This window comes from Scyliorhinus canicula, chromosome 23 (genome assembly GCF_902713615.1).
Source record: "Scyliorhinus canicula chromosome 23, sScyCan1.1, whole genome shotgun sequence".
In the NCBI taxonomy this organism is placed as follows: Eukaryota; Metazoa; Chordata; class Chondrichthyes; order Carcharhiniformes; family Scyliorhinidae; genus Scyliorhinus; species Scyliorhinus canicula.
This window is the reverse complement of record NC_052168.1, coordinates 10,802,658-10,825,171: the sequence shown is the minus strand read 5'-3', so window position 1 is coordinate 10,825,171 and position 22,514 is coordinate 10,802,658. Positions and strand designations below refer to the sequence as shown.

At 49.2% G+C, this 22,514-nt stretch overlaps 1 protein-coding gene across 2 annotated transcripts in view; it reads right to left on the bottom strand.

Moving 5' to 3' along the window:
- Positions 1-22,514, bottom strand: part of LOC119956546 (sarcoplasmic reticulum histidine-rich calcium-binding protein-like) — a 34,785-nt gene that overhangs the window by 12,188 nt on the left and 83 nt on the right. For both annotated transcript variants that reach the window (XM_038783844.1, XM_038783843.1), the window contains exons 1-4: positions 21,325-22,514; positions 6,481-6,551; positions 4,577-4,645; positions 2,469-2,523 (exon numbers count right to left, since the gene is read on the bottom strand). The exon at positions 21,325-22,514 is cut by the window's right edge. In XM_038783844.1, the coding sequence (XP_038639772.1) occupies positions 2,469-2,523; positions 4,577-4,645; positions 6,481-6,551; positions 21,325-22,333 (1,204 nt within the window). In that variant the 5' untranslated portion in view covers positions 22,334-22,514. The remainder of the gene's footprint in view (positions 1-2,468; positions 2,524-4,576; positions 4,646-6,480; positions 6,552-21,324) is intronic.

Sequence of the window (22,514 nt, the reverse complement as noted above, 5' to 3'; positions counted from 1 at the left end):
TAGATAGGGTGGACAGTGAGAGTCTTTTTCCTCGGATGGTGATGACCAACAGAGGGGACATAACTTTAAATTGAGGGGTGGTAGAAATAGGACAGATGTCAGAGGCAGTTTCTTTACTCAGAGAGTAGTAGGGGTGTGGAACGTCCTGCCTGCAACAGTAGTAGACTCGCCAACGTTAAGGGCATTTAAATGGTCACTGGATAGACATATGGATGAAAATGGAATAGTGTAGGTCAGATAGGCTTCAGATGGTTTCACAGGTCGGCGCAACATCGAGGGCCGAAGGGCCCGTACTGCGATGTAATGTTCTATGTTCTATGTTCTAACTTCATTGAAGCCTACTTGTGACAATAAGCGATTTTCATTTCATTTCTTTCATTCCAAATCACGTAACAGCACATCTTTCGGGACTTGTGGGAGGGAAAAAGAGCGCCCGGACAAAATCCACGCAGGCACGGGGAGAACATGCAGACTCCGCACAGAGTGACCCAAGCTGGGAATCGAATCCGGGCGCCTGGCGCTGTGAAGGAACAGTGCTAACCATCGTGTAATGTGCATCGCCAAACGTACAGTCTGTACCCCAGCTGAAACCATGTGATCTCCTGGGTGATGCAAAGAATGCTGGGAAAACTAACTGCAAAATTCTCGGTCTAATCAATTAAAGCGATGACCTCCCTTGTTGATCAATATTAGTAGATCTCTCTGGCCCTAATAATTCCTCGCAGCATCTAGCTCGATAAAGACCAGCATTTCGGTTCAATTTCCAACTAATATTTTTTGCATTCATTGCCAAGACCATTCCAAAGTGCCCTGGAAAAGGTGAGCTGGCTTCTTGAACCACTGCAGGCCATGTGGTGTTGGCACGCGCACACTGTGCTTCTCTCTGTAATGGTTTGATGCAGCTGAGTGGCTAACAGAGCTGCTTCAGATGGTAGCTAAGATCAACCACATTCGCATAGAGACTGGTAGGTCAGACCGGGCAAGGACGGCAGATTTCCTTCTCTAAAGGGCATTAGTGAACCAGATGGGTTTTTAACAATCCAGTATTTTCTTTTTTTTTAGTAAAGATTTAAGTGTACCCAATTATTTTTTTTCCCATTAAGGGGCAATTTAGCGTGGCCAATCCACCTACCCTGCACATCTTTTTTTTTTTTTTTTATAAATTTAGAGTACCCAATTAATTTTTTCCTATTAAGGGGCAATTTAGCGTGGCCAATCCACCTACTCTGCACATCTTTTGGGTTGTGGGGGCGAAACCCACGCAAACACGGGGAGAATGTGCAAACTCCACACAGACAGTGACCCAGAGCCGGGATCGAACCTGGGACCTCGGCGCCGTGAGGCAACAGGGCTAACCCACTGCGCCACCGTGCTGCCCTCCCTGCACATCTTTGAGTTGTGGGGCTGAGACCCACGCAGACAAGGGGAGAATGTGCAAACTCCACACGGACAGTGACCCGAGGCCGGGATTGAACCTGGGACCTCGGCGCCGTGAGGCAGCAGTGCTAACCACTGCCCCACCGTGCCCCCTACAATCCAGTATTTTCATAACTTTTACTAATGAAACTAGCATCCTGACTTATTAATTAATTGAATTTAAACGCCTGCGGCTGTTGGTGAAATTTGAGCCTATTTCTCCAGAGCTCACGCCTCCAAGACAAGGGTAGCAGATACCTGGGGACACCATCACCTGGAGATTCCCCTCCAAGCCCCACACTCCATCCTGACTTGGAAATATATCGGCCATTCCTTCACTGTCATTGGGTCAAAATCCTGTAAACTCCCTGCCTAACAGCGCGGAGGGTGTACCTACACCCACTGCAGCGGGTTCAAGATGGCGGCTCACCGAAAGGGCAATTAGGGATGGGCAATAAAAATGCTGGCCTAGCCAGCGACGCCCACATTCCGTAACATTGCCACTGTGTTACCATCCCCAAAATTACACCTCAGAATGTAGCAAAGTCACAGTGACACTCTACAATGTTGACCATGCTTAAATTGCCTCTTAGTGTCCAGGGATGTGTGGGTTCGGTGAAGGGGCTATTGGGATAGGGCGGGTGATGCACAATCAATGGACACAAAACGTAAATAAAGTCTGAACGATAGGCTTTAATACACAAGACGTGTACCCGGTAGCAGACGTACAGAAGAATGGCAGACTGCCGGGGAACACGGGTTCTTATACCCCGCCTCGTAGGCGGAGCTACCTACCTCTCAGCCAATCGGCTGAGAGACACATGACATACCTGGGCCAATGGGCAGCGAGTCCTCTGCAACAATGGCAGCTCACACTTCCAGGTACCGTAATACCCCTAGTCATACTACCACAGTGAGGAAATGGACTTGGATAGATTCTTGGTGAGCAAGGGTCGGTGCTGGCTTGATGGGCCGAATGGCCTCCTTCTGCACTGTAGGGATTCTATAATAAAACAACACGACCGAGATAGAGAGTTGCAAATATTACCTACCTGGTTTGCAAACTGTTTCACATATTACAGGGCAGACGTAACAGAACTGACAGTACTGCGGAAGAAACGGAGAATGAATATTATTCGTAATGCAGTTTAGAACCAGAAGGGGAATCTCGCTAAATAACATCAGCCAGGATCAAAGTTCGCAAAGATACAGTTCCGAGGGACGGTATTCACACTGTGAGACTGGGGACAGAGGGATAACGCACCGTAGAATTGGAGAGAGAGAGGGAGACAAATATTTTCATGGAGGGACTGGTGACCTTAGAGCAGAGGTGGTTGTGGGGAGAATAACAAAGGTGCTCACTGCTTGTACCCACTAGAGTTTACAAGAGTAAGGGGCGTCTTGACTGAAACATTCAAGGTGCTGAGGAGTATTGACAGGGCGGACGTCGAAAGGGTGTTCCCTCTTTTTTAAAAAATAATTTGAAGTGCCCAATTCATTTTTTCCCCCAATTAAGGGGCAATTCAGCGTGGTCAATCCACCTACCCTGCACATCTTCGGGTTGTGGGTGTGAGACCCACGCAGACACGGGGAGAACGTGCAAACCCTACATGGACAGTGACTCGGGGGCCAGGAGCGAACCCCAAGACCTCGGCGGCGTGAGGCAGCAGTGCTAACTACTGCGCCACCGTGCTGCCCCGAGGATATTCCCTCTTGTGGAAGAATCTAGAATTAGGGGGTTGATGCACAATTATTGGACACGGAACGTAGGTGAAGTCCGAAACGAAAGGCTTTAATTAGCTAGAAGTGAGCCCGGCAGCAGACGTACAGGAAATGGCCTGGCTTCCGGGGAACACGGGTTCTTATACCCCGCCTCGTAGGCGGAGCTACCTTCCTCTTAGCCAATAGAGATAAGAGGCACACGATACCTGGGCCAATGGGCAGCGAGTCCTCTGCACCAGTGGCAGCTCACACTCCCAGGTACCGTAATATCCCTAGTCATACTACCACAGGGGTCACTGTTTATAAATAAGGGGTTGTCCATTTAAAATGAAGATGAGGAAAAAAACGATTTATATCAGAGGGTCACGCGTCTTTAGGACTCTCTTCCTGAAACGGAGGTGGAGGCAGAGTCTTTGAATATTTTTAAGGCCGAGCTGGATAGATTCTTGGTGAGCAAGGGGGGGGATGATTGGTTATCAGGGGGCAGGCGGATGCAGATTTGAGGTTACTATCAATCAGCTGGTGTTCCTTGTTTGTTTATTCACAATCGTGAAGAGTTTTGATACAATGGTTGACACAGCCGGCACAGATACAATTGGACAGCTCTTTCAAAGGGCCAACACAGAGAGGGATGGGTCGAATGGCCTCCTCCTGTGCTGTAAGATCCCCTGATTCTATGAAAAGACTGGAGGTCGAGGTGCAGTGTTCAATTGTTTCATGTTCAATTATTGTTTACAATTGATGCTGGGGCAGCACGGTGGCACAGTGGTTAGCATTGCTGCCTCACGACGCTGAGGACCTGGGTTCAAATCCCGGCTCTGGGTCGCTGTCCGTGTGGAGTTTGCACATTCTCCCCGTGTCTGCGTGGGTTTCGCCCCCACAACCCAAAGATGTGCAGGCTAGGTGGATTGGCCATTCTAAATTGCCCCTTAATTGGAAAAAAATAATTGGTACTCTAAATTTATTTTTAAAAAAGAAGAAGAAAAAAACAAACACAATTGATGCTCACTGTACTCGATTGGTTAAGCCTGGGTGTGGATTCAGGGGAAAGTAAGCAAACTGCTGCAAGATCTCAGGGTAGACAATTTAACATTGTGAATAATACACACAACGAATCGAGTTTCATCTCTGCGGAGCTCCAAGATATAAAATATACGACAGGAGGCAGAGGCACATTTCAGAACTGGAGACAAGAGAGAAAGACACAAACAGATACTGGATAAAAAAGGCTGAAGGAATGGAGATGGAGGGAATCATAATGTGAAGATATTGAAGAATTGGAGAACACTGAACAAGGTGAATTTTCCAAATGTGCAGTTCTGGAATGGGGCCTCACCCGGCAGCAGCAAATAACCTCTGACTTCCCTGAAAGGAAACCTGGACTCAGTCAAGGCTCAGTCAGCAGGGCTGCAATGCAAGGAAAGGTGAAGAGTCTTACCTTGCAATCCTCACAATGCTCACTCTTGTCTCCTTCCTCACAAGGACATTTATCGCATTCATCGCAGTGCTGTGGGAGCAGGAGATAAAAAGGGGAGTGTTTAATGTATGAAAATTCTCCAAAAAAAAGGAAGATAAAAAAGCCCAAGATAAAAGCAGGTACAAATCCAGGGCCAGCCGAGAAGAGACACAATGTCGAAGTTTTTCATCTTGCACTCAACAGGACAAATGGAAGAATGCCAAATTTTGAACAATCGCGACAATTTATACTGCAGGAGAACTGATTGGATGTTTCGGCTCTGATGGACTGCGGTGTTGCCACGGAGAAAGCAATGGGAAACTATGGGCTCAAAGAAAAAGGTGTAAGGCTTGAACATATCCCTTTTGTTTGCAGAAGATGGGTCCCTATGTATGAATTTGTGTCACTTCTAGCAAGAGTAAATGAATCACGTTACAAGACTGACTGATGATGCTAAGGTCTCTCGTTGCTGGGAAAGTATGCATTACTTTGATATTATTGTACGAAGATCTCATTGAAGGAAAGCTTATTAGAAAGTTCCCCTTTCACTTCCAGACCTTTATCAGTAGGAACGAGTAACGGGCAGCTCCTGGGAAGGGCAGTTGACCACAATACCGCTATTATATCAGGCTGTCAGTTTGAGAATCGCCACCTGTCTGTCTTTCCGACACAGTCACCGATTGTGTCACAAACAAAAGATTGCTGCATAAGATAAAGATGCATGGCATTAAGGGTAAAGTAGTAGCATGGATAGAGGATTGGTTAATTAATAGAGAGCAAAGAGTGGGGATTAATGGGTGTTTCTCTGGTTGGCAATCAGTAGCTAGTGGTGTCCCTCAGGGATCCGTGTTGGGCCCACAATTGTTCACAATTTACATAGATGATTTGGAGTTGGGGACCAAGTGCAATGTGTCCAGACGACACTAAGATAAGTGGTAAAGCAAAAAGTGCAGATGATACCGGAAGTCTGCAGAGGGATTTGGATAGGTTAAGTGAATGGGCTAGGGTCTGGCAGATGGAATACAATGTTGACAAATGTGAGGTTATCAATTTTGGGAGGAATAACAGCAAAATGGATTGTTATTTAAATGATAAAATATTAAAACATGTTACTGTGCAGAGAGACCTGGGTGTGCTAGTGCATGAGTCGCAAAAAGTTGGTTTACAGGTGATTAAGAAGGCAAATGGAATTTTGTCCTTCATTGCTAGAGGTATGGCATTTAAGACTAGGAAGGTTATGCTGCAATTGTATAAGGTGTTAGTGATGCCACACTTGGAGTATTGTGTTCAGTTTTGGTCTCCTTACGTGAGAAATACGTACTGACGCTGGAGGGTGTGCAGAGGAGATTCACTAGGTTAATCCCAGAGCTGAAGGCATTGGATTACGAGGAGAGGTTGAGTAGACTGGGACTGTACTCGTTGGAATTTAGAAGGATGAGGGGGGATCTTATAGAAACATATAAAAATATGAAGGGAATAGATAGGATAGATGCGGGCAGGTTGTTTCCACTGGCGAGTGAAAGCAGAACTAGGGGGCATAGCCTCAAAATAAGGGGAAGTAGATTTAGGACTGAGTTTAGGAGGAACTTCACCCAAAGGGTTGTGAATCTATGGAATTCATTGCCCAGTGAAGCAGTTGAGGCTCCTTCATTAAATGTTTTTAAGATAAAGATAGATTGTTTTTTGAAGAATAAAGGGATTAAGGGTTATGGTGTTCTGGTCGGAAAGTTGAGCTGACTACACAAAAGATCAGCCATGATCTCATTGAATGGCGGAGCAGGCTCGAGGGGCCAGATGGCCTACTCCTGCTCCTAATTCTTATGTTCTTTTTAAACGGCGACAGACACCTCATCAATCTTCAGAAACACTGCCGCAAGGTTGCTCACCTCACAGAAGGCACAGTAGCCACAGAGGGAACCATCTTTGTAGTCTCCTTCCTCCTCCTTGTCTTCCTCAGCTGTCAAAGAAAAGAAAAAGGAAAGTTTAAACCCTTTGAAAGGCCAAATGAAATAGAAGAGAGTTTGCGAGTCTCAGTGGAGAGGGTGGTAGTGCTCACTGCCAGCAGGTTCACCAGAGAGGGAGGGAGAGGGTGCGGAGAATCGTCTGTGCACCCGTTCACCTGCCTCTGACCCGGCGAGTCCCGGGGCGACCTACCTGCTCTCGTGCCAATTGAGGGCCTTAAAGGTGGCCAAATAATGGTCACTTAAGGGCCATTTTCCACCAGGTCGCAACTTTTCAGGCAGCAATAGGTGGGGAATTCAGCCGAGAAGTCCACTTGGGCCTCAGGCAAGAAAGAGTGAGGGGGGTGGGGGGAACCAACACATCCTCCTCCCGTGCCCCTCCCCCCACAATCCCACACCCCCACCCTGCCCAACCGACTGGTCAACTTGCTCCTGGCTCTGTTTCTCGGGGCGGGGGCGGGGGGGGGGGGGGGGGGGGGGGGGGGATTGGATGCAATCCCGGCAGTGGCCATTGCTCCTGGTGGCAGTGTTGGGATCAGAGAGCTGCAGGCCAATCTGATTGGACGGCAGCTCTTGGGTGGTGGGGGATTGGGGGGGGTGCTGGGCCTCCTCCCCAGATGGAGACAGGAGCCTCACCCTCAGCTACCCAACCTTCTCCGAGCGGTACATGGCTAACAGGGCAAACGTCTGGCGTGGCAGGGGTGGGAGGGGTGATGGGGGTTGGTTGGTGGGGGTCCGTGTTTCATGCCAACATTTTTTTGGCAAGATTGGGGGAGGGGGTGATCAGAAAACCGCCCGCGGGGTCAGCACGGTGGCACAGTGGTTAGCATTGCTGCTTATGGCGCTGAGGACCCGGGTTCGATCCCGGCTCTGGGTCACCGTCCGTGTGGAGTTTGCACATTCTCCCCGTGTCTGCGTGGGTTTCACCCCCACAACCCAAAGATGTGCAGAGTAGGTGGTTTTGGCCACGCTAAATTGTCCCTTATTTGGAAAAAATTAATTGGGTAATCTAAATTTAAAAAGAAAGAAATAGAAAACCGGCCACGTTAATCCTGATAAAATCCTGCTCAACAATACTGCCTCGAGCGATCTCCTTTGGAATAGTGACTCTCAGAACCTCTGGCTACCCCAGGCTGCTTTACGGCTAATGCCGTACCTTCGATGTGTAGTCACCCGGTGCACAGTAGGAAGTGGCACCGATTTTCGCACAGCAAGATCCCGCAGGACAGGGCAGCATGCGGCGCAGCGGTTAGCACTGGGACTACGAGGCTGAGGACCCGGGTTTGAATCCCGGCCCCGGGTCACTGTCCGTGTGGAGTTTGTACATTCTCTCCGTGTCTGCGTGGGTCTCACCCTCACAACCCAAAGATGTGCAGAGTAGGTGGATTGGCCACGCTAAATTGCCCCTTAATTGGAAAAGAAATAATTAGGTACTCTAAATTTATTAAAAAAAGATCCCCCAGGACAGCGCTGAAATAATGACCAGATCATCTGCTGGCTGTTTTATTTTGGTTGAAGAATAAATATTGTTTGAGGATGCGGGAGTTGTAGCTATTAACATATCCATATGTGTTAGCCAATCTAGGGCCATTCACTAATATGTACGCAGGATCTAATTTTGTGAATTGTCAAATGTAGGTGCTTTGCACATGATTCCGTTCTGTGAATTACTACAATAAATTGGAACTCTGTACCTGTGTTAGGCTACAGCATTCAATCTGATTGGACCCTTAATAGCATTAGACCCATAAGATAGGAGCAGGAGGAGGCCATTTACTCCTTGGATTGAGCCGCTGTTCAATAAGACCATGACTGATTTGATTGTGGCCTTACACCATTTTTCTCGGTCCATTGTCGATCATAAGTCGGTCCAACAAAGCTTTGAATATACTCGATGACCACGGAATCCACTGCCCTCTGGGGAAGAAAATTCCGCAGACTAACCCCCCCCCGAGCGAAAATTTCTCCTCACCTCTGATGTGTTGGGTAAGCTGAGTCTGCGAAGACTGCGGTAGTGAGACAGACAGGCTTCCAACGCTTAAAGAAATGCACCTCTATTTTATTGAACTCTTAACTATTAAACATACTTTAACTGTGGGTTGACACTATGCTGAGTTGACTGGAGATCTGAGCTAACCTGATCAGACTATCTTACTGCCACATGGTGTATGTTCTAGTTGTTGCTCACGGGCTCTGACTGTCTCAGAGGCTGCATCCCGAGAGAGCGGGAAAACTAGTGCCCTCTGGCTTTATAGTGGTCGTGTCCTGTCTGGTGATTGGCTGCTGTGTTCTGTGTGTTCATTGGTCATCCTGTGTGTCAATCAATTCCTGTCTGTGCACCATCAGATACTTGTGTGTATATTATGACAACCTCCATCTTAAAAGGAGGGGCCTCTGACTCTTAAACTGTGACCCCTGGTTCTAATCTCTCCCAGAAAGGACGCAGCCTCCCGCTATCCACCCTGTCCAATCCCCTTATGTTTCAATAAGATCAACGCCCTCAACATTGAACCAAAGGTGTCCCCGGCTGTGATAAGTCACTGATTTTATCAACGAGAGTTCGCCCGTGACTGGAGATTCGGGAACCCTGAACACAACATGGTGGCAGGGGGGTGTGGGGTGTATCTCAGAGAAGCACCCTTTAAACCTCTCCATTAAAGTAAGCTTAAAAAATATATTTATTCCTCGGCATTGTCCTTCTGCAGTCTTCTTAAGCGCAATTGGCTAGTCTACATTTGAAAAGAAAGACTTGCATTTATATAGCGCCTTTCTCAACCTCAGGATGTCCCAATTTAAAGCAGTTATAGTATTTTGGAAGTGTAGTCACTATTGTAATATCAGAGACACGGCAGCCAATTTGCTCCCAGCAATGTGATAATAACCGGGTAATCTGATTTTTCTGATGTTTGACTAAGGGATGAATATTGGCCAGGCCACCTGTTCAAACTCACCTGTTCTTGCTCAAAATAGTGTCACAGGATCTCCTACGTGCATCCGAGCAGGCAGATGGGTTTAGTATCTCAACAAACACAGCACCTCTGACAGTACAGTACTCCCCCGGTATCGCACTGGAGCTTTGCAACTGGGAAGCCTGTACGGAGTGGGCCTGTTCCTCTCGTTGTTGCTCAATGGGCCAGAGGGGTCGTTAACAGGCCCCAGGCCTCTCGTTGATATGGGCAAGGGGCACTGGTATCCGAATGAGGCCAGCTAACGATTTCCAGTTTTGGTAGCGTAACCCGCAGTGTGTTTGTTCGTTTGTTCCACACTGAACTCATTCCTGTCGGGAACCGACTCCTGCCTCTGAACTCGAAGTTTAATGTTATTCCACATTTGCTGTAATCCAGCAGCATTTCACAAAACGGAGCCCCGGACGGGATTTTCCGGTATTGCCAGTTGCCAGGATCATTCGATCCCCACCTCCCCGGAAAGTCAGTGAAGTGGACCCCCCCCCCCCCCCCCCCCGCCCACAGAGAGGCTGAATAATGCCCCTGAGATATCGGGCTGGATTCACCCATTCTGAGACTAAGTGCTGACGCCGGCGTGGGAATGGTGGCCTTTTACGACCGAACAAAACTGCCCAAAATGGCCACCGATCCGATCCCCCGTCGGATTGGGGGTTAGCAGGCACACAGCGCAGAGCCCCCGGCTCTACATGTAGATATGGCCGGTGAATTGCCGGGTCCGTGGCCTTGCATACAGATATCCCCTTGAGAGACTCCAACGTACAGATATCTCCCTGAGAGACTCCAGTCAGTGTACAGATATCCCCCTGAGAGACTCCAGTCAGTGTACAGATATTCCCCTGAGAGACTCCAGTCAGCGTACAGATATCCCCCTGAGAGACTCCAGTCAGTGTACAGATATCCCCCTGAGAGACTCCAGTGTACAGATATCCCCCTGAGAGACTCCAATCAGTGTACAGATATCCCCCTGAGAGACTCCAGTCAGTGTACAGATGTCCCCCTGAGAGACTCCAGTCAGTGTACAGATATCCCCCTGGGAGACTCCAGTCAGTGTACAGATATCCCCCTGGGAGACTCCAGTCAGTGTACAGATATCCCCCTGAGAGACTCCAGTCAGTGTACAGATATCCCCCTGAGAGACTCCAGTCAGTGTACAGATATCCCCCTGAGAGACTCCAGTCAGTGTACAGATATCCCCCTGAGAGACTCCAGTCAGTGTACAGATATCCCCCTGAGAGACTCCAGTCAGTGTACAGATAGCCCTCTGAGAGACTCCAGTGTACAGATATCCCCCTGAGAGTCTCCAGTCAGTGTACAGATATCCCCCTGAGAGACTCCAGTCAGTGTACAGATATCCCCCTGAGAGACTCCAGTCAGTGTACAGATATCCCCCTGAGAGACTCCAGTGTACAGATATCCCCCTGAGAGACACCAGTCAGTGTACAGATATTTTGCTGGGTTATTCAATGTGAAATCTCATTTGTATGTTGATTTTCTCTCTGGAGCCTGATGAACCGCTCATGAATCCCAGTTGCTGACTAAATGATACACATCCTTTCACAATTGCCTTCTGGGTAAACTGCTACCATTGCATCTTACTCTGTAGCCAGGCAACCAATAATGAACAAGAAATGTCCATTTTAACCAAAACTGACATTTCCAATTGTTGCGCTCCTGAAGAAATTTGGTGTTTCCACAAGCGGCCATTTCCTGTCCGATTCCTCAGTTCACTGTGTGTGTGAAAAAATGAAATGAAATGAAAATCGCTTATTGTCACGAGTAGGCTTCAATGAAGTTACTGTGAAAAGCCCCGAGTCGCCACATTCCGGCGCCTGTCCGGGGAGGCTGGTACGGGAATCGAACCGTGCTGCTGGCCTGCTTGGTCTGCTTTAAAAGCCAGCGATTTAGCCTGGTGAGCTAAACCAGCCCCTCAAACCTGTGGGTCTGGCCATTGCTGTATTGGTGGACGATCTTACCAAGGAATTCATCAATTCAATCCTATTCCTATTCTCAAGCATTGTCCACATATGTCTATGTATCACACACATATAACACACATACAACACACATACAACACACATATGCACACACACATGCAATACGCATATGTATGCACGCATATGTACACACATATGTACATGCACATACATACAATACACACACACACAACAAACACATACATACAACAAACAGATATACAATACATACACATACAACACACACACAACACACATATGGACACATACAACACACTCAGACATATACAACACCCACACACATTCACACACACACACATGCACAAACACATACACACACACTCGTAAAGGTAAAGTCTCCAGAGTCCCAGATGACAGCAACATAAAATATATGTTGCCACAGCAGCCCAGACACCCTGAGTCACAAGCCACCATCACAAGGCTGCTTTCCCCTTTGAGGGGGGAGAGCTGACTGGTGGTTATTTAACCTGAGGGTCACCACACCTCAGGTGAGGGCAAAGGTTGAGAAGGCGGAGCCTTCATGAATAACCTCAGCCGGTACGGGGGTTGAATGTGCTGGCTTCGCTCTGCATCGTGAACCTGCTGTTCAGCCCACTGAGCTAAACCAGTCCCCACACACATACACCATACAACACACACACACACTCACACATACAATGCACACACATGCCCACACATCCTCACACACATACAACACACACATGCACTCACATACATCACACATACTACATACACACACAACATGTGCGCACACACACACACACATGCAAAGACATACATCCACACACAGACAATACATAAACATATAACACACACAAAAATAACACACAGACATACAAAACACTCACACGCTCTATGCCTGTGTGCGTGTGTATGTGCACATGTGTGTGTGTGTATGTTGTATGCAAGTGGGCCTTTCCATCCTTGAGGTCCTGATCTTGTGGAAGTTCCTGCAGGTGTCCTGTTAAGTGCCTGCTTGGCCATCAATCCAGTGAGCCCTCCCCATAGACGGTAACACCCTGGTTTTCTCTCTGGTCAGTGAGTGAGACCCTCACTGTCTCTGTAAAAACCTAGGGGTCTGTGTCATTGACTCATTGATCGCAGTGATTAATCAATAACTATTATCGTGTATCATGTCTCTGACAGAATGGTGGATGGACTTTGCCAACATTTTAAGCTGCCAACTCCTTTGTTCCTATGTCCACAAGCACATGTGCTATTGGCTCCGAGAAATAAGTGAAACAATAGCAGACTTTTAAAAAAAATAGAACAAACTTTCATTCACTCAAAACGCTACCTTCCCAGGGCCAACCTGAAGCAATTCAAAGCCCTTGGGACGCGTGGCCACTCTGGGTTTCCTTAAGGTCACAGCATTCACTTGCAAAAGGTCCGACAAGGAGCAAAACGCAGCTACGTTACGTAGCTTAGCGGGGAGCATCCGTGCCTCTGAGTCAGAAGCTCCGAGTTCGAATCCCACCGCAGGACTTGATGGCCGATGAAGGTGGGCCCATAACGCGACCAAACAGATTTGAGCCTCAACTCCAAATCCTCCCAACACCAATGGCTGGTGGTAAGAGTGGGAGAGATCACGATCCACTGCCCCAGACAGATATCTAATCCTGTTCCTATTTCTTGTGACAGCAACATAAAATATATGTTGCCACAGCAGCCCAGACACCCTGAGTCACAAGCCACCATCACAAACAGCAATGATCTAACTTAGGACTAACCCCTTGAACCTGTTCCACCAGTCATTGAGATCATGGCTGCCCCAACTTCATGTATCCATCTTTGTCCATCTCCTGTAATACGTTATATTAGCAAAAATCAGAGGAACATAGGAACAAGAGTAGGCCATTCAGCCCCTTGAGTCTGTCCCACCATTCAATGCGATCACGGCTGATCTGTGACCTAACTCCATATACCTGTCTTTGGGCCCATATCCCTTAATATCTTTGTTTAACCAAAATCCAACAGCACGGTAGCACAGTGGTTAGCACAATTGCTTCACAGCTCCAGGGTCCCAGGTTCGATTCCCGGCTTGGGTCACTGTCTGTGCGGAGTCTGCACATCCTCCCCGTGTGTGCGTGGGTTTCCTCCGGGTGCTCCGGTTTCCTCCCACAGTCCAAAGATGTGCAGGTTAGGTGGATTGGCCAGGCTAAATTGCCCTTAGTGTCCAAAAAAGGTTGGGTGGGGTTACGGGGTTACGGGGGTAGGGGGGAGGTATGAGCTTGGGGAGAGTGCTCGTCCAAGGGCCGGTGCAGACTCGATGAAGTTTCAACTTCTACCTTTGCGCTTGTCCGAGCTTCACTCCTGGAAGGACTGGCTGGAGTCTTTAGAGTCTGCCTCCCCGCCCTGGACAGTTTGTGTAAATACTCCACACAATCTAACCCTTGGAGCCCAGGTATTGATTGGATAAATGTAGAACATAGAACAGTACAGCACAGAACAGGCCCTTCGGTCCTCGATGTTGTGCCGAGCAATGATCACACTACTCAAGCCAACGTATCCATCCTATACCAGTAACCCCCCCCCCCCATTAACATTATTTTTTAGGACACTAAGGGCAATTTAGCATGGCCAATCCACCTAACCCGCACATCTTTGGACTGTGGGAGGAAACCGGAGCACCCGGAGGAAACCCACGCACACACGGGGAGGACGTGCGGACTCCGCACAGACAGTGACCCAAGGCCGGGAGTCGAACCTGGGACCCTGGAGCTGTGAAGCATTTATGCTAACCACCGTGCTACCGTGCTGCCCCAGCGTACACCGTACCTCTCTCATTCTTCCCTAAGATGCGGTGCCCAGAACTGAACACAGTTCTTGCGCTGTGACCTTGGACTTGTTTAGCTGCAGCATACGTTTTCCTTTATTCATTAATGTGGGCATCGCTGGGCAAGGCCAGAATTTGCTGCCCCTCCCTAATTGCCCTCGAACTGTGGGGCTTGCTGGGGCCGTTTCTGAGAGGTGGTTAAGAGTCAACCACATTGCTGTGGGTCTGGAGTCACATGTAGGCCAGACCGGGTAAGGACGGCAGATTCCCCCTCCCCCCACAAAGGGGCGTAAGGGTTTTTATGACAATCGCCACTTCTTAGGTAGTCCCCCGGGGTGAAGGAGCGGTGGCACAGTGGTTAGCACTGCTGCCACACAGCTCCAGAGTCCCAGGTTCAATTCCGGCCTCGGGTCACTGTCTGTGTGGTGTTTGCACTTTTTCTCCCTGTCGGTGTGGATTTCCTCCGGGTGCCCCGGTTTCTTCCCTCCGTCCAAAGATGTGCAGGTTAGGTGGATTGGCCATGATAGATTGCCCCTGAGCGTCCAAAAGGGTAGGTAGGGTTACTGGGTTACGGGGATGGGGTGGAGGCGTGGACTTAAGTAGTGTGCTCTTTCCAAGGGCCGGTGCCGACTCAATGGGCCGAATGGCCTCCCTCTGTGATTCTATGACTCGCCTCCTCATTAAAAATGAGTTCTCAGGCGACCGAGGAGTCGACTGGCGCGACCTATGGTCTCTGCCAGGGCGGGGCAGACGGTGGTTGGAGTAGAGGGCGGGAGTGGGCTGCCCAGGTTGGCGCGCGCTCCTTTCGCTGTCGCTGTTTGCCTTCCGCTTGCTCCTGGTGATGAAACCTGAGGTGCGGCAATTAACGATAGCTGCTATGGTCACCATTTTGGAGAGCAGCTTTTAATTCCAGAGTTTATTAGTTGAGTTCCGCCATCTGCTGCGGTGGGACTTGCATGGTGTCCCCAGAATGTAGCCTGGGCCCCTGGATGACCAGTCCAGTGATATTCCCTCTGCCCACCCATCTCCCCCAAATGTCCCCCTTCTATTCCATCCCTCAGCATTTTCTATATCAGTCCGTGAAATTTTAATGCTTCATCTGCATGGACCCCTGAATCACTTTCGAGCCCTCACGGTGGCGCAGTGAGCACTTCTGTCTCATTGCTCCAGGGACCCGGGTTCGATTCCCACCTCGGCTGACTGTCTGTGTGGAGTCTGCACGTTCTCCCCTGTGTCTGCGTGGGTTTCCTCCGACAGTCCAAAGATGCGCCAGTCAGGTGGATGGACCGTGCTAAATCGCCCCTTAGTGTCCAAAGGTTAGGTGGGTTACGGGGAGTGGGCCTAGGTAGGGAGATCTTTTGAGGGGTAGGTGGAAACCCGAGGGATCGAATGGCCTCCTTCTGCACTGTAGGGATTCTGTGACTCATTCCATGGGATTCTACGTCAACGCTTTAAGAGGTAACTGAAATAGGAAGCTGAGCTGAACTGATCTGGTTTGAGTGGTGTTGATTGGCATACAAGTGCCTCTCCTTCCAACCGTGTCATTTTTCATGCTTACCTGACCTGGCTTGGCTTAACACCTCACTGGAAAGATGACGCCTTCTCAGTAAGAGCTATAATAGGTCCCGCAGCTATGTAAAGATGAGCGCTACTTCGTTCCAATGACCAACAGGAAGACTGGATTGCTCTCTGGCAGATCACAGAACGATACAGCACAGAATGTGGCTATTTGGCCCATCTAGTCTGCACTGGGAGAAGTTGAGGTGAGATCTAGTTGCAGTTCAAGGGGATGATCCTTCAACGTAGCTCAAATCTGTGGGATTTTTGTTCCTTTGAATGAACGCTGATGAAAGGTATGGGCGCGATTCTCCGCCCCCCCACACCGGGTGGGAGAATAGCGGGAGAGCCTCCCGACATTTTCCACGCCCTCCCGCTATTCTCCCCCCCCCCGCCCCCACGCCCGACCCACGCCACAAATTGCCGCTCGCCGTTTTTTACGGCGATTCTCCGAGGCCGATGGGCCGAGCGGCCGGGCCGTCACGCCCATTTCACCACGGCAGCAAACACACTTGCTCGCTGCCGTCGTGAAACGGGCGCCAGATGCCCGTTTGTGGCATCTAGAGGCCCGATTGGCACGGGAGCACCACGACTGTGCTCGGGAGGGGACAGGCCCGCGATCGGTGCCCACCGATCGTCGGGCCAGCATCCAAAACAGACGCACTCTTTCCCCTCCGCCGCCCGGCAAGATCAAGCTGCCAAGTCTTGCTGGGCGGTTGAGGAGAAAGACGGCAACTGCGCATGCGCGGTTTTCAACAATCGGTGATAGTTGCCATGGTCACCGTTACTGAGGCTGCCTTTCAATTCCACGTTTTACGAATCGATTTTCAACTCGACAAACCGTGGTGGGATTTGAACCTGTACACCCAGAGCATTGGCCCAGGTCCCTGGATTACTAGCGCCCGTGGCGTTACCGCCATGCCACCACCTACCCCAATGATTGCTATCTCCTGTTCTACTAATAAAACATGGTCAACCATGGAGTTCTCTTCTCTCCGAGGCTCCCATCGATTTTTCCCGCAGGGAAATGGAATAAGGAGAAAATCCCAGCATGCATTGCCCGACTTAACAAGAGCAGGAGAGAGGCAGTAAAACAGATGATTGGTTGCAGCCAAACTGACCTTAACCGTGTGCTTTTGGCATCGAGACATGTGCAGCTGGGAAGTGTCAAGTAAACTCTACTGCATTGCAACAAATGGCAGAGGCATATGGCATCTTCACTGGACTAGTATTCCAACGGATCCAGGGCAATGCTCTGGGGACCTAGGTTCAAATCCACCATGGCAATTGGTGGAAGCTGAATGCGATAAAAATCTGGAATGAAAAACTCTAATGATGACCTTGAAACCATTGTTGATTGTTTGCAAAACCTGTTGTCCTTACCTGGTCTGGCCTACATGTGCGTCCAGGGGATTCTCCCCTACCCGGCGGGGCGGGGGGTCCCGGCGTGTTGGAGTGGCGTGAAGTCTCCGCACCTTTAGGGACCAAGCCCTCACATTGAGGGGCTCACCACGCCGGAGTGGTTGGCGCTCCGCCGGCTGGCGGGAACGTCCTTTGGCGTCACGCCAGCCGGGGCCGAAGGGACTTCGCCGGCCGGCGGAAGTCCGCGCTTGCGTCGGAGCGTCAGTGGCTGCTGACGTCATCCCCACACATGCGCAGGGGAGGGGGTCACATCCGCCTCCGCCATCGTGAAGACCATGGCGAAGGCGGAAGGAAAAGAGTGCCCCCACGGCACAGGCCCGCCCGCCGATCGGTGGGCCCCGATCGCGGGCCAGGCCACCGTGGGGGCACCCCCCCCGGCTAGATCGCCCCACGCCCCCCCCCCCAGGACCCCGGAGCCCGCCCGCGCCGCCTGGTCCCGCCGGTAAGGTAGGTGGTTTGATCCACGCCGGCGGGAGAAGCATGACAGCGGCGGGACTTCGGCCCATCGCGGGCCGGAGAATCGCCGGGGGGGGGAGGCGCCGACCGGCATGGTGCAATTCCCGACCCCGCCGAATCTCCGGTGCCGGAGACTTTGGGACACGGCGGGGGTGGGATTGACGCCGGCCCCCAGCGATTCTCCGACCCGGCTGGGGGGTCGGAGAATCCCGCCCCAGATCCACACCAATATGGTTGACTCTTAAATGTCCTCAAGGACATTCAGTGATGGGCAATAAATGCCGGCCCACCGGTTGACGCCCACATTCCATGAATGAATTTTAAAAATACCCATTGTACTACTGGGAGATTCAGCAGAGTAAATAATTGGAATTCACAAAGTATCATCGGCATAGCATCAATTGACTTTTAGAATCTAACCCCATCAGCAATAAGTCCAGAACCCAGGTATGCACAGAATGGCAACAAGCTGGAGGTGTAATGGTTTTTGAAAATGCAATCTTGCTAAATGTACTACTTAGCTTTCCGTAGTCATGTGCCTATCATGAGACAAGAGTTGGAGGCTGTGATTTCTATTCAGTTCAAGTAAGCCGATCACTGACAAGGCACTGATGAAGATTGCTGTCCTTATGCATGTAACATTGCTGTCAGATGTTGATGAGTGACAATGGCCCTCTGTTCACAAGTGAAGAATTCACAGCACACTCACACCAGAAATTGAGAAAATCTAGCGCTGACATAAACCAGGCAGTGCTTGAATGGAGAAACACCCCAACTGAAGGCACGGAAAGTAATGCTGTCCAGAGCCTGATGTCACATCGTATGCAAACTATTCCTCCGATGGCGGAAGAATATCTACTGGAACCAGAATTAGTAACAAGATCAAGGTGAAATGACAGAAACCCAAAGTTAAGTTTGACCGGACTGACAAACCGTTCATCAGAGCTGAGTATTGGAGAGCCAGTCAGAGGGCCAGCCTTCATCGTCCTCAACAGCAATCAGCCCAGGTTGAAACTTGGCACATGCGTCGGGAAATTGTCACCTTGACCTTACGCAGCGGAAGTGAATGCCCAAGTCAATATCCCGCACAACTAGTGAAGCTGTTCCTTCACAGCAATCCGGCGGGGCTGGTTTAGCACAGTGGGCTAAACAGCTGGCTTGTAATGCAGAACAAGGCCAGCAGCGCGGGTTCAATTCCCGTACCGGCCTCCCCGAACAGGCGCCGGAATGTGGCGACTAGGGGCTTTTCACAGTAACGTCATTGAAGCCTGCTTGTGACATAAGCGACTATTATAGGGGCTGTTTAGCACACTGGGCTAAATCGCTGGCTTTGAAAGCAGACCAAGGCAGGCCAGCAGCACAGTTCGATTCCCGCAACAGCCTTCCCAAACAGGCGCCGGAATGTGGCGACTAGGGGCTTTTCACAGTAACTTCATTGAAGCCTACTCGTGACAATAAGCGATTTTCATTTCATTTCATTTCAGGGAGACGGAATGTCACCAGCTACACGGAGTATAAGAACTACCATCAATCACAAGTCCCCAACAACTGCAATAGAACAGCAGTCACCAAGGCAACATGGTCCAAGGGAACAACACTGTCCGAACGAGGAACGTCACCCAGACGAGCAGCCAATGACAACGTGTACACATTCCATAAAGGGATCTGCATGGTTTAAAGATGATGGGGGGAATTCGCGAGCCCGTCCCACTGGAGGGGTCCTCTGGACCCGCCACAGTCAATCCCTCGGTGGCTTCTACGAAGGCGGCAGGGGCAGGGAATATAAATCGGCATCAACTTTGGTGGGATCAGAAGATGTCGCCAGCAGCCAAGAGCAAGCAGCCTCCGCCATTGGATAACCTGCCATGGGGGAGGTGGGGGCTGGGGAATTCTGCCCTGTATGTGCAATTCAGCTGCACTGATCGACTAGTAGGACAAAAAGTTGTTAATGCCTACGAATGGTGGATAACTCACCGTCACACAGGATAGTGCATGCAAATGTCTTTGTCGTTCATTAGGAAAAGGGGAATTTTGTATCTTTTATAGAACAGTACAGCACAGAACAGGCCCTTCGGCCCTTGATGTTGTGCCGAGCAATGATCACCCTACTCAAACCCACGTATCCACCCTATACCCGTAACCCAAACAACCCCCCCTTAACCTTACTTTTTAGGACACTACGGGCAATTTAGCACGGCCAATCCACCTAACCCGCACATCTTTAGACTGTGGGAGGAAACCGGAGCACCCGGAGGAAACCCACGCACACACGAGGAGGACGTGCAGACTCCGCACAGACAGTGACCCAGCCGGGAACTGAACCTGGGACCATGGAGCTGTGAAGCATTTATGCTAACCACCATGCTACCGTGCTGCCCTTTTTTTTTTGTCTTTTTTTTACCGCGACGCTTTGTTCAATATGAAAAGGGGAATGTTTGGGTTTTTAAACTTACTGGCGTACTTGCCGTAGTCATGTAACTCTGCCACTAAGCAAACACTGTAGGCTGCCTACGTTTCTATTTGATTCAATAAAGCCTGTCACTGAGTCAAGACCCTGCTGCATTTATACATGAAACAGAGGAAGGGGTTAATATATTCAGTCTCCTTAAATACCCTGACAAAGTATTGGCCTGTTGCCAATTATATCGTGCGCTACACCTCCTAGCGTCTTTGAACTCCAACCCAACACAGAGAACACGACAGGGAATAAATCAAACCAATGGCTGGACCCTTAAGGGGGGATAGCCAATCTAGAGGGAAGAGCAATCATTGCTCTAAGTTAACACAGCATCTGAAATCCAATAATGAACCCACGGCAGTATATTCTTTTTACAGTAATCCTTTCAAGGACCAATCTTGATGCCATTTTTTTCAAATATAAAATGCAAGGGTTGAGGGGCAATTGCCCAGGTTTGCCTACTCCTTCCCCCTCACCCCCCTCCCCCCCCCCCCCCCCCCCCCCCCCCAACCCTCCCGCAACAAAGTCTTCAAGCTTTTCTTTAATTGTGCATGTTGTGGAACAAGTATCGTAGCCCTCATCTTTGTGAAGAGCATCAAATCTGCTCCTTCACCCCCCCCCCCACTCCCCCGCGCCTCCCAAAGACAAAATCTAATTATCAGTACACCCTACTAACATGCAAGGAAACAAATGGGAGTGACCACTTACAAGATTCTTTATTTAGTTTTATTGTGTCATGTTTAATTTTTTTTTAAATGTGCACAGTATTTTTGCGGTGAGGCTGAAATTTATACCTCAGATACCGAGAAGCAGACAGACCAATCGTCACTTGTTATCACTGTTGCAATATACAATATGTCAATTCATTAAGTTGACTTTGGTACAGGAGGAACCCAATCAGAAGGTCACATGTGTCCACACTGTGTTTGTGGACATCAAAGTTCCGTACAATAGATTCAGAAAATAGATTAAAGTTGTCACTCCATTATTTTCCATTGGTGTAGCTAGGGTGATGTTTATAATCCTTATGGAAATGCTTTAATAGTACGACTGGCAGCAGAATGACTGCTCTTAAGGAAGTAACTTAGCAATGATCACTAGTTCAGAGCTAGTTGGTTTCTCTTATTTAGTTATCGTTACCTTCCTCATCTTCCTTCTTTCCACCATCATCACCGTCATCATCGTCATCGTCATCATCGTCATCGTCATCGTTATCGTCATCATCCTCTTTGTGTTTATGCTTCGTATTATCGTGATCGTGATCGTCATCATCATCATCGTCATCATCATCGTCACCATCATCATCATCATCATCGTCGTCATCATCATCGTCGTCATCTTCATCATCGTCATCATCATCATCGTCATCATCCTCTTCATGTTTATGCTTCGTATTACCGTGATCATCACCGTCATCATCGTCATCGTCATCATCATCATCGTCGTCGTCATCATCGCCATCATCATCATCGTCATCATCGTCATCATCTTTTTCATGTTTATGCTTTGTTTTATCGTGATCATCGTGATCATCGTGATCCTCATCGTCATCATCATCATCGTCATCATCATCATCATCATTGTCGTCATCATCATCATCATCATCATCGTCATCATCATCGTCATCATCATCATCATCATCGTCATCATCTTCTTCATGTTTATGCTTTATTTTATCATCATCATCGTTATCATCGTCATCCTCATCGTCATCGTCATCATCATCGTCGTCATCATCGTCGTCATCATCGTCGTCGTCATCATCATCATCTTTTTCATGTTTATGCTTCGTATTATCGTGATCATCATCATCGTCATCCTCGTCATCATCATCATCATCGTCATCGTCGTCATCATCATCATCGTCGTCATCGTCATCGTCATCATCATCATCATCCTCATCTTCTTTATGTTTATGCTTCTTTTTATCATCATCATCGTCATCATCATCATCATCATCGTCATCGTCATCCTCATCATCCTTCCCGTCTCCTACATCCTTCGAATCTTCGTGCTCTCCGCCATCATCATCATCGTCGTCATCGTCATCGTGTGCAGCAGCACCGGCCACCCCAGGGACGACACTGATGTGAATGGAACACACAAACGTCAGCAACAAGCAGAAAAGCCAAACCTTCTGGGAGGCCATGTTGCCGGCAACTCAATTCGAGGCAGCAAATATAAATCCTCCAAAACGTGTTGAGAGACAAATAGATAGATATATATGATGAGAGGTAAATCCAAAAGGGGGAGAAAGTATCGAGGACGGTCAGGACTAAAGCAGCTCTTCAGGATCAGTGTAGTCCACAAAATGGTCTGTTTGGGTTGAT